At 42.5% G+C, this 12,861-nt stretch overlaps 1 protein-coding gene across 2 annotated transcripts in view; it reads right to left on the bottom strand.

Annotated features, from left to right (window-relative positions):
• The window catches only part of mtr (5-methyltetrahydrofolate-homocysteine methyltransferase), a 95,164-nt gene that overhangs the window by 60,377 nt on the left and 21,926 nt on the right, over positions 1 to 12,861 (bottom strand). For both annotated transcript variants that reach the window (XM_059648656.1, XM_059648657.1), the window contains exons 10-11: positions 10,157 to 10,218; positions 2,704 to 2,771 (exon numbers count right to left, since the gene is read on the bottom strand). In XM_059648656.1, coding sequence (XP_059504639.1) covers positions 2,704 to 2,771; positions 10,157 to 10,218 — 130 coding nt within the window. The remainder of the gene's footprint in view (positions 1 to 2,703; positions 2,772 to 10,156; positions 10,219 to 12,861) is intronic.

Genomic DNA, 12,861 nt, shown 5'->3' with positions numbered 1-12,861 from the left:
ATTAAATATGTCTTTTTTGCATCTCCTCCGATGCCTCTTTTCTCCCCCCAAGTGGTCAGAACTGTTCCTAGTACTCAAAGTCTGGTCTAACCAAAGCTTCAAATAAATTTGACATAATCTCTTGTTGCTTAATTACACTACAAGAGCTGAAATCTAGTGTTTTGCTAGCTATTTTTAAGGGCCTCATCACACAGTGTCACTACTTGTAGTATTTGTGCAAGTGTATCTTCAAAACCCTCTGCTCCTCTACCCAATTTAGATACATTTTCCAAAGTATATGGGCTCCTCATTACTTCCACCAAAATGTACCAGCAGTAGCCATTCTTCCATCTGTGGCAGAAATGCATTCACAGAACTTTGGTGAGGTCGTATAAGATCACCTGTTACAATCTCCTTATTGGCAGCACAAGCTAATTCTAGGAAAGGCAAAGTCTGCGTCAAGTGTTACATGTGAAGTTGTTTCTTTGTCTGAATAATCTCCGCTGATGCTTTGTTTGCAGGGTTGGAGTCTACTTTGCAACAAATGAAACCACATGCCACGTGGAGTTTTCTGCCCACAACATGCATTGCCATTAGTACTGACTGTTCGCTCATCTCATCTTGTTATGATTGACGTGGAGGGTTTCCATGCTTCTTTTGGCAGTATACTTGAATTTGAGCTTTGTGTCCCCTGCTGTCCTCTTGGCAGGGACTAGACCTCTTTATAGGAAATCTTTAGGGAGGAAGTTACCTCCCAAACCTAACCCAAATGAAGCCTTCTTTGCTTGACTAGTGAAAGCAAATATAGCACCTCACACAAGCTTACCATGTACCATCTTGTTGAAGGTATTTTGAAAGTCCAAATAAGATACCTACCTCATAACATCTATTCACCTTTTCTGTTACTTCTTTAAACAATTCACTAAGTTTGGTCAAGCATGACTTCTTTTGAAACCTGTACGAACAATCCTTTGACATTTTCAGAATGTTGGTAATTTCTAATCAAGAAGGATTCCATTTTTTTGATTCGATTTGATTTATTACTCTAACGTGTACCAAGGTATAGTGAAAAGTATTGTCTTATGAGCTTTAGAGGCAGCTTGTACAATACAAGTGCATCAAGACAACAGAACAGAGCGCAGGATACAACATTACAGCTACCGAGAAGATGATGAGGGAGAGTTCAACATTAGCATTAAAGAGGTCCATTCAGAAATCGACTAACAGCAGGGAAGAAGCTGTTCTTGAATCTGTTTGTACGTGTATATAAACTTTTATATCTTAGGCCCAACAGAAGAGGATGAAAGAGAGTATAACTGGGGTGGGAGGGTTCTTTTATTTTGCTGATTGCTTTCCTGATGCAGTGGGTTTCATAGACAAAGTCAATGGATGGGAGGTTGGTTTACGTGAAGGACTGGTTATGTTGACAACTCTCTATTGTTTCTTTTGGGCTTGAGCCGAGCAGGTGCCATACCACAAAGATGTTTTCTCTGTGATACGTCAATAGAAGAGTCTTTATGGACATGCAGAATTTCCTTAGTCTCCTGACGAAGTAGAGGTGATCTTGCGCTTTTTTAACTGTAGTGACAACAAGGGTGGACCAGGACAGTTTGTTGGTGATGATCACTCTCAGGGACATTATGTTGTCGATCATCTCCACCTCAGTACCACTGGTCCAGTCAGGGGCATGGATTTGTTCAAGTTCCCTTTTTAAATATAGCATTCAGATGACCAGCAAGACCTCTCATTTATGATGAATTTTATATCTATGCAATATTGCCTGTTATTTCTTTGCTGACTTATTTTAATGCACACAAATGCATTTCACCCACCTTCAAGTATGATGAATATACCAATTATCTCTATTTCTCAGATGGATTCATATATTTTTGAGATCCTCTTCTAATTTCATGCCTACCAAATACTGAAACAAGTAATTATGTCATTTTTCTGCCCATTACATGCTTAAAACCAATATGCAGATGTAATGAAGGTGAAATGAAGTTACTTAAAGCTTCAAAGGAGAGGGAAATAGCAAGATGTATTTTTCTTGCGCTACTCAAACTTAAAACCTCCCTGCAAATAAAATGTCACAAATGAGCAGAAGGCAGGTAGATTGTATCCAGAGATAGTAGGAACTGCTGATGCTGGAGAATCTGAGATAACAAGGTATGAGGCTGGATGAACACAGCAGGCCAAGCAGCATCAGAGGAGCAAGAAAGCTTGACGTTTTGGGTCGGGGCCCTTCTTCAGAAATGGGGGAGGGGAAGGAGATTCTGAAATAAATAGGCCCCCTGACCCGTCCATCCTCTCTGGACTGACCTATCCCCTGGATGTGAGTTTGCTCGCTGAGCTGGAAGGTCCGTTTTCAGACGTTTCATCACCATTCTAGGTAACATCATCAGTGAGCCTCCGATGAAGCGCTGGTGTTATGTCCCGCTTTCTATTTATCTGGTTAGGTTTCCTTGGGTTGGTGATGTCATTTCCTGTGTTGGTGATATCATTTCCTGTGTTGGTGGTGTCACTTCCTGTTCAGGAACCCACGCGATCTTAAGCACACATTGTCCACATTTCTAGATTCCATTTTTGCTCCACAGATATCTTCATAGCAGTTGAGTAAATAAAAATATGTTTCAACATAGAGAAACTTATATTGCATTTCTAAGCACTTCAGGATCATGCATTTTAAATTATTTTCAGCAAACTATATAATTCAGCAATTACCGGATATGACTTGGAGTTGTCCCACAGCATCCTCCAACAATGTTCACTAGCCCATCCATGGCAAATTCCTGCAATATCAGATAGGTTATGAGTGAGTAGGCAAAGATCTGACAATTGGAGTACAAAATAGGAAAGTGTTAAAGTGTCAATTTTGTCAGGAAGAATAAAAAAAAACAAGAGTTCTCAGGTGCAGAGAGATCTGGGTGACTGAAATAACTGCATAGAGGCCAGTGCCCCATCACCAAGTCACTCTTTATTCACTAGAGGACAGTACACTGGCTGTGGCTTGCCAACTTGGATCAATCTCTTCAACGGAGGAGACCATAATCTCCTGGCTATGTTGGTCAAACAAAGCTTTCCTGGTTGGTCCAAACAAGAACCTCAGTTAACAAGGTCCACTTCGTTCCAATCACTACATCCCTCCCAACTCATCCAGGGATATAAGCCTGGTCTTTCACTTGTAGCTTCAATTGCAAAACCTTCACGCCAGGTCCGGTTCCTCAGACACAAGCATCATGCACCAGACGGTGGCTTGTCTCGTGTCTGGACCGTCTTGGAAGAGTCTCCTCATCTTCCAGTGGCAACAGTATTGAGGCGGCTTCCATTTTGGACTCAGGTTTCCTTGACACTAGATGGAGGGGGAGGACCTACAGCTTCTGCCAGGCGTTCTGGCTGTTCTGAAGGGCCACATGTGTTTTCCTCCTCCCCATTTGTGATGTAACAGCTTTCAGGTGATCCAAGTGTTTGTCTTGGACTGTATCACCTACCCAAACCTTGTAAATCACAGGACGTGACCTTGCACCAGCCTCATCCTGTATCCACAGAGGGTCGTTTCACGGTTCCAGCACCAATTTCATCCCCTGATTTAAACAGTCTCTCTAAGAAGGTATTTGGCCAGTATTAGCATCCTGTGCTGTTTCAACCTTCCCTCTTCCACCCCCCACAATGGTCTGGAAGTATTACGTTTAACCTGGTGTGGGGTGTTCTCTCCTTCAGCAACTCTGCCACAGCAATCACTGTTGGTGGTGGTCCTATAATCGAACAGGAACTGCTACAGCTTGGCTGTCTTCTTTAAACCCATCTTCGACGTTTGGATCACTCTTTCCGCTAGATCACTGGACGACGGATGATATGAAGCTGTCCTTCTGTGCCAAATGCCATTGGACTTTAGCAAAGATTTGTATTCCCTGCTGGTAAATGATATCCCATTCCCCATGACCAATATATCCGGGAGTTTGTGTGTTGCAAACAATGCTTGCAGCTTCTCAATCGTCATCCCCGAGCTTGCTGATAAACTTTACGCACATCCGACCACTTTGAACGGGCATTCAGAATGACCAGGAACATTCAGACCTTGAAAGGACCGGCACAGTCAACATGCAAGGGTTTATCTGGTCATTCCCGTGAATATGGGACAGCTGCTTGTGGAAATTTTTGTCTTCGTTGGCACTCTGTTCACTGCCCCACCAACACAGCTATGTCGGCATCCAACCCTGGCCACCAGACATAGATTCTCGCCAGGATCTTCATGCTGGAAAGCCCTAGATGGCCCTTTTGGCGTTCAGCCAGCATCTGCTGCCAACCTTTTCTCAGGCCAATCACCCTGGCTCCCCACAATAATATGCCATTCTCTACAGTGATGTGGTCTCACCAGGTCCAAAAAGGTTTCAATTCCTGTTGCAATGGCCCTTCTGTTTCCCCCATCACCACCAGCTGTTTCAGTTTTGCTAGGTCCAGATTTTTGTGTGTCCATGGTCAGATATTGCTAGCCGTGACCGGAAGTATATCCAGAAAGTTTTAAAGCAAAATGGACACTTTCAAGACAGTCAATACCAGTGGAGTATCTGCTAATGGGAGGTGGCTCAAGGCATCCATATGAGCTACTTGGCTTCCTGGGTGTTTTTTTTTAAACCTGTACACACTAAGAGTAAGGGTCCAATGCTGAATTTTACCAGAAGCTATGGGGCAGCACCACCTGGTCTTCCTTCAGTAACCCTAGCAGGGGTTTGTGATGTGTTAAAACAACAAATTCCATTCATAAAGGTTCTGGTGGAACTTCCTCACAAAGATGACCAAACCTTTCTTCTCCATCTGGGCATACTTGCGTTCAGCATCAGCCAAAGTCCAGGAAGCATATGCTATCACGTGTTTCTCTCCATTTGACCGCTGGTGAGCCAACACCTTAGATGATGATAGCTACTTTTTCACTTCCCTAAAGGTTGCTTCCTGGCTTTGTGACCATTTCCAAGGCTGACACTTTTTCAACAGCAGGTGTAAGGGTGCTAAGATGGACACCAGGCTATGTGTGAATTTTCAATAATAATTCACTAACCCAAGGAAAGACCTGAGCTCCAGTACAGACATGGCCCTCCCTTTCTCTTCCAACGGGTGTAACCCAGTTTTGTCGGCTCTGTAACGCAAATAGGTCACTTGGGGTGCCGAGAACATACATTTTTCCTATCTAAGGCGTTCGCTCACTTGGGGGAAAGGTTTAAACACCACGTCCAAATTCTTTGTGTGCTTTATTGGTCTTCCCTGTTCATAGCATATCATCCAGATTAAATAGCAAGCTGGGGTAGCTCTTGTAAAATGTTCTCCATGGTTCATTGGTAAAGAGTGCAGGCTGATGATACCCCAAATGGCAGTCTTGTATGTGATATAAACTCTTTTGGGTATTAATTGTAGGTACTTCTGGGACTCCTCATCCAGTCGCAACTACAGGTAGGTGTGGCTCAGTCCAGCTTTGTAAAAGATAGCCTCCCTGCCAACTTTGCGTACAAGTCCTCTATGTGAGAGATTGGGTATTTATCCAACTGCAAGAAGTGGTTTACTGTTTGTTTAAAATCTCCAAAGCGAATCAGACTTCACAATTGTATGACCAGAAATGGCCAGTCTGTAAACTGCACTGGTTTGATGATTCTTATGCTCTCCAGCCTTCTGATTTCCCATTTGCCCAAATGGCAAATGGCATCAGGTGGGGCTTGCAAAGATCTCCAAATTGCGTCCTGGTCAATGTGTAAAGTGGCTTTGGCCCCTTTGATAGTCCCAAGACCTTCTTGAAAAACGCTTGGGAATTTAACTAAGACTTCACTGAGGCAGCTATTTTCCAACTGAAAAGTGTTGAGCAATCAAGGTGAACCTTTCTCAACCATTTCACCCCACCAGGCTTTGGCCGAAGCCCTTCACTACCATCAGTGGTAAGTGCACCAACTGCTTCTCATAGCAGACCAGAAGTGAAGCTGTACCCTTAACTTGCAACGGTTCTTCAATGTACATTCTCTGTCTGGCTGAGGTCTTGCACAAGATTAAAATTTGGAGTCCTGAGTGAATCTTCTTAAAGTCAGATTCTGCAACCACAGATACAACGCGCTGGTATCGACCTCCATGGGAACTGTTTGATCATTTAACTAGACATCAGCTTTTAATTGGCTCCGATTTTGGTGTCACTAAGCAACGTGATCATTCCAACCCACAACCAGATCCTGAAGATCCTGTTTAGCCACTTGGCCAAGGTTCGGCTTTGTTATGGGGTTCTGCTTTGGGTTGGCCTACGGTCCCTCTGCTCAACCCATGCTATGTGTGAGACTTTGCAATTGCCTACACTCAAGTGGTGTTCCCCAAGCTCAGTCGGACACGGGAGAGTGTCCACTTCCACTGGGATTCCCTGCAGTTCCCACATTCCACTTGCCGCATTTTCTAATGACTAGGCCAGCTTCAGTGTCTGTTTGAAGTCTAGTTGGGCTTCATCTAGTAGGTGCTTCTGCGTGGTTATGTCAATAATCCCACATAGCAAATGATCTCTCAGCATCTCATTCAGGGTTAACCCAAAATCACATGCCTCTGTCAGTCATCGGAACCTTGTCAAAAATCCTGATAGAGAACCAAGGGGATCTATAACAGCGTAACAAAACCACAGCCTCTCAAGGTTAGAGGTGGTTTGAGGTCATAATTTTCCTTAATCAACTCTTAACTCGGTGGTTTTTGGTGTCTGGTGCCTCTGTGAATGTTAGGTCTCTCGTAACTGAAAATGCTGTGGAATCAGAAGGATTACTTGTTGCCTTTCATCTGTCCCAATATCATTTGCCCAGAAAACATATCGCATTCTTTTACATACTGAACCCAGTCTTTGGCTGGGTCAAATGAGTCAAGCTTCCCAAATAGAGGCATGAGGCCAGAAATGCATATCCCAGCTTTAGGATAACAGTTGCAAGCTAAGGTTCTTCAGGCATGTTCTGTTTTCTCCCATTGCCACTGAAATAGCTGCACAGAGGCCGCTGTGCCATCGCCAGTCACCCTTTATTTACTACTACATAGTACAGTGAGTGTGGCCAGCCAGCTCAGAGAAAGTCCCTTCAACTGAGGAGATTCTAATCTCCTGGTTGTATTGGTCAGTCAAAGCTTTCCTTCTGGCCCAGGTTAACAACCCCAATTAAGAGCCTCGTAGATAACAAGGTCCACCTGGTTTAATCACTACAGTGACCTATTGCAGTAGGTTAGTGTGCAGGTACAGCAAGTAATTTAGGCAAAATATTGCAGATGCTAGAAATCTGAAACAAATACAGAGAATTCTGGAAAACTCAGCAGGTCTGGTAGCATATGTGGAAAAGGAAAGAGAGTTAACATTTCAATTTCATTTAGAATATAATGTTTTATTGCGAGGGGAATTGAAAAGTAGGGAGCTTATGCTTCAGTTAAACAGAGCATTGGAAAGACATACCTACTGAATCTAGCATCCCATATGCAAAACCATAAAGTTCTAATTGCAGGAATTTACAATTAGAAAGATTTCCATTATCATAATAAATTTATATTTACAGGTCATAAAGCTACAATAATGATAGAGACTATAGCTAAACAGACCAGAAACAGTTCAATTCTTTGCCTCTTATTTGAGATGCAGACTATCAAACCACCACTCCTTGACATTCAATGGTGTTGAATCCCCTTCACCACCAATGCTTAGTCACAGCTTTGTGTACTATCTACAAGATGCACTGCAGAAATTCACCAAAGATCCTTAGACAGCACCTTCCAAATCCACCATCACTTTCATGTAGAAGGACACGGGCAACAGATACAGAATACTACTACCTTCAAGTTCACTTCGAAGCATGTACCATCCTGACTTGGAAATATATCAATTTATCTTCAGTGTCGTTGAGTCAAAATCCTGGAATCCCCTCCCTATGGGCATTATGGGTCAATCTACAACACATGGACTGCAGCATTTGACTACTACCTGCACAAGTGCAACTAGGAACAGGCAATAAATGCTTGGTGCAGCTAGTCATGCCAACACCTCATGTTGGCCTAGTGGTATTATTGCTTGACTGTTAATCCATAGATCCAGGTAATGTTCTGTGTACCTAGGTACTAATCCCACCAAGGCAAAGGGTCAAGTTAGAATTCAATAAAAATCTGGAATTAACAGTCCAATGATGACCATCTAGCCATTGCTGATGATCAGGAAAAGCTCATCCAGTTCACTGATGTCAGTTAGAGAAAAAAAAATCATCCTTTCCTGGTCTGGCCTATATGCGACTCCAGACACACAGCTATGTGGTTGACACTCATCTCCCATCCCTAATTGTCCAGACAGCAGTTAAATGGTGGCCTAGCCAGTGAAACCTTCATCCAGTGAATGACTAAAACAAAAAAAAATTGGGAAAACACTAATTACCAAAGCCATATTACCATTAGAGCAGGAAAAGGAGGGGGGAAAAATTGAGAAATAAAACAGCCAAGATTTCCTTTTCTTGTCAGCATTGATTGCTGGAAGAGAGATTTAATGAAGACAGAACAACTTTCAGATACAGTGCAGCTGATAGTTAAGTGGTTGCGTAGTGACATGATAAACTCGTTTAGGCAGCTATGGTCAATCTCATCATACGCTTAAATGAGAAAAAAGGACAAAAATTGAGGAGGGGAGATTTGGATTGTCTACAGGAATAGTGCCAGATGACTGGAGGATAGCAAATGTGGTTCCCCTGTTCAAGAAGGGGAGTAGAGACAACCCTGGTAATTATAGACCAGTGAGCCTTACCACAGTTGTTGGTAAAGTGTTGGAAAAGGTTATAAGGGATAGGATTTACAATCATCTAGAAAAGAATAAATTGATTAGGGATAGTCAGCACGGTTTTGTGAAGGGAAGGTCGTGTCTCACAAACCTTATTGAGTTCTTTGAGAAGGTGACCAAACAGGTAGATGAGAGTAAACCGGTTGATGTGGTGTATATGGATTTCAGCAAGGCATTCGATAAGGTTCCCCACAATAGGCTATTGTACAAAATGCGGAAGAATGGAATTTTGGGAGATATAGCAGTGTGGATCAGAAATTGGCTTGCTGAAAGAAGACAGAGGGTGGTAGTTGATGGGAAATGTTCATCCTGGAGACCAGTCACTAGTGATGTACCGCAAGGGTCGACGTTGGGTCCACTGCTGTTTGTCATTTTTATAAATGATCTGGATGAGGGTGTAGAAGGATGGGTTAGTAAATTTGCAGACGACACTAAGGTTGGTGGAGTTGTGGATAGCGACGAAAGATGCTGTAGGTTGCAGAGAGACATAGATAAGCTGCAGAGCTGGGCGGAGAGGTGGCAAATGGAGTTTAATGCAGACAAGTGAGAGGTGATGCACTTTGGTAGGAGTAACCAGAAGGCAAAGTACAGGGCTAATGGTAAGATTCTTAGTAGTGTAGATGAGCAGAGAGATCTCGGTGTCCATGTACACAGATCCTGGAAAGTTGCCACCCAGGTTGACAGGGCTGTTAAGAAGGCATACAGTGTTTTAGCTTTTATTAATAGAGGGATCGAGTTCCGGAACCAAGAGGTTATGGTGAAGCTGTACAAAACTCTGGTGAGGCCGCACTTGGAGTATTGCATGCAGTGCTGGTCACCGCATTATAAGAAGGATGTGGAAGCTTTGGAAAAGGTGCAGGGGAGATTTACTAGGATGTTGCCTGGTATGGAAGGAAGGTCTTACGAGGAAAGGGCGAGGGACTTGAGGCTGTTTTCATTGGAGAGAAGGTTGAGAGGTGACTTAATAGAAACATATAAAATAATCAGAGGGTTAGATAGGGTGGATAGGGAGAGCCTTTTTCCTAGGATGGTGACGGCGAGCACGAGGGGGCATAGCTTTAAATTGAGGGGTGATAGATATAGGACAGATGTCAGAGATAGTTTCTTTACTCAGAGAGTAGTAAGGGAATGGAATGCTTTGCCTGCAACGGTAGTAGATTCGCCAACTTTAGGTACATTTAAGTCGTCATTGGATAAGCATATGGACATACATGGAATAGTGTAGGTTAGATGAGCTTCAGATCGGTATGACAGGTCGGCACAACATCGAGGGCCAAAGGGCCTGTACTGTGCTGTAATGTTCTATGTTATGTATGTTCTAAAACTGAATGCAAATAAACGTGAGTTAGAGAATAAACTTTAAATGTTGAACCGTACCTTGAGGTATTTTGCAGTGACATCAGGCGTTTCATCATAGCCTCCAAATGCATTTGGAAAACCTAAAGTTAAAAAGTACAATGTGCCTATATTAGATACATTTAACCCAAGATGTTGAGCTAGGTATCTCCATTAATTAATTAGCTAAAGCATAAATAACATTGAAAGATGTGTTTTATTTTTCTACTCATGTTTTATGTCTCTAACTATTCTTCAGTTATGCTACTTCTATGTTGTTACAGCAGATGGTGCATTTTCTAATGGCAGTAAGATTAAAATAGAATAAAGGAAAATTTAACAAGCAGAGATTCTGAATGAGAAAGGACCTTTGCTGATGTTGCGCTTATAAAACATATAAGTTATGGACAGTGTACAGCTACAGTGCTTGCACTTATATAATGTTTTAGCATCTTTCTGGGAAATCTCAAAACATTTTATAACTTTTGAAATTCATTCCGTTGTACTGTAGGCCAATATTACAATCAATTTTGGTGCATCTACAAACAGAAAGTAAACGAGTTAATCTTTTTATGAAGTTAAGGGAGGAAGGTTGGCCACGACATCAGGAAAAAAAAACACAGCTTTTGCTTCAGTAACACCATTTAGTTTTAGATCCCTGAGCAGAGGGCACCAATACCTTTGTTTAATGTTCAAGTTAAAAGATAGCGCCTCTGACATTGTATTCCCTGCACTATATTGAACTGTCAGATTTGATTTTATGTTCCTTAAATCCTTAAAGGCAATAATGGAAAGCAACTACTGTTTGTGAAGCCCTTCCAGAAAAATGAGTCATTGACCTTTGGAGAGGAAAGGTAAGAAAAGCAGATTGGGTGGGATGATGGGTTTATCTGTGGGGAAATTAGAAATGGAGCTATTATATGATTGCAACATCAACAAAGCTCTTTATCAACCACAATCGCAGAATCTCTGCTTGTTAAGTTTTCATTTTGTAGGTGAATGCTGATGACTAGAGAAATCAAGGCTTTGGTTAAAAAAAAAGGAGGTATGTGTCAGTCATGCACAGCTAGGATCAAGTGAATCTTTCGGGGGATACAAGAACAGTAGGAGTATACCCAAGAGGGAAATCGGGTGGGCAAAAAGGGAACATGAGATGCCTTGGAAAATAGAATTAAGGAGAATCCAAAGAGATTCCATTTATACAACAAAGAGCAAAAGAATAATTATGGGGGGAAGAGGACTTTTTAAAGATCAGCATGGCTGTCAACATGTGGGACCACTGGAGATTGGTGAGGTACTAAAAGACTACTTTGTGTCAATACTTACTCTGGAGAAGGACATGGAAGCTAGGAAACTTAGAGAAATATAGCGATGTCTTGAAAAGCATTTATATTACAAAACAGGTGTTACTGGAGGTCTGAAAACACAAAGGTAGATTAATATCCCTGGGACATGATCAGGTGTTTCCCAGATAGGCAAGCGAGAGAAGAGATTGCTGAGTCCCTTGCTGAGATATATTTATCATTGAAAGCCGCACGTGAGGTGTCAGAGCACTGGAGGTTGGCTAATGTGATACAATTATTTCAGAAAGACTAAGAAAAAGCAAGGTAACTATAGACTGTTCAGCCTTATGTCAGTGGTGGGTAAGTTGCTGAGGGACAGCATTTACACGCATTTGGAAAGGCAAGGGCTGATTCGGAATAGTCAACATGGCTTTGTGCATGATAATAGTGTCCCATTAATTTGATTGTCACTTCTTCAAACAAAAACTCAAAGACGACTGATGAAGGCAGAGCTGTAGATGTCATCAATATGGACTTCAGAAAAGCATTTGACAAGGTTCTGCATGTCGACTGGTTTAGGTTAGATCACATGGGATCTGGGAGGAGCTAGCCATTTGGATACCAAATTGACTTGAAGGTAGGAGACAGCGGGTGGTGGTAGAGGGTTGCTTTTCAGAGTGGTGGCTATGAACAGTGTGCCACAAGGATATATAAGTGATTTGGATGTGAATGTAAAATGTAAGGTTAGTCAGTTTTCAGATGACACCAAAATAGATGGTGTAGTGGACAGTGCTTCCCAAAAAGGGAAACTAGATCTTGATCAGATGTGCCAATGAGCTGATGGGTGGCAGATGAAATTTAACTTAGATAAATATTAGGCAATAGACAATAGGTGCAGGAGTAGGCCATTCGGCCCTTCGAGTCAGCACCACCATTCATTGTGATTATGGCTGATCATCCACAATCAGTATCCTGTTCCCGCCTTATCCCCATAACCCTTCATTCCACTATCTTTAAGAGCTCTTTCTTGAAAGTATCCAGAGACTTGGCCTCCAATGCCTTCTGGGGCAGAGCATTCCACATATCCACCACTCTCTGGGTGAAGAGGTTTTTCCTCAACTCTGTTCTAAATGGCCTACCCCTTATTTTTAAACTGTGTCCTCTGGTTCTGGACTCACCCATCAGCTGAAACATGCTTCCTGCCTCCAGAGTGTCCAATCCCTTAATAATATTATACGTCTCAATCAGATCCCCTCTCATCCTTCCAAACTCAAGTGTATACAAGCCCAGTTGCTCCAATCTTTCAACATATGATAGTCCCGCCATTCCGGGAATTGACCTCATGAACCTACGCTGCACTCCCTCAATAGCAAGAATGTCCTTCCTCAAATTTGGAGACCAAAACGGCACACAATACTCCAGGTGTGGTCTCACCAGGGCCCTGTACAGCTGCAGAAGGACCTC

The sequence above is a fragment of the Stegostoma tigrinum genome, chromosome 9, assembly GCF_030684315.1.
Source record: "Stegostoma tigrinum isolate sSteTig4 chromosome 9, sSteTig4.hap1, whole genome shotgun sequence".
NCBI classification, from domain to species: domain Eukaryota; kingdom Metazoa; phylum Chordata; class Chondrichthyes; order Orectolobiformes; family Stegostomatidae; genus Stegostoma; species Stegostoma tigrinum.
The sequence above is the reverse complement of the archived record's forward strand: the minus strand, read 5'-3'. Positions and strand labels throughout refer to the sequence as shown.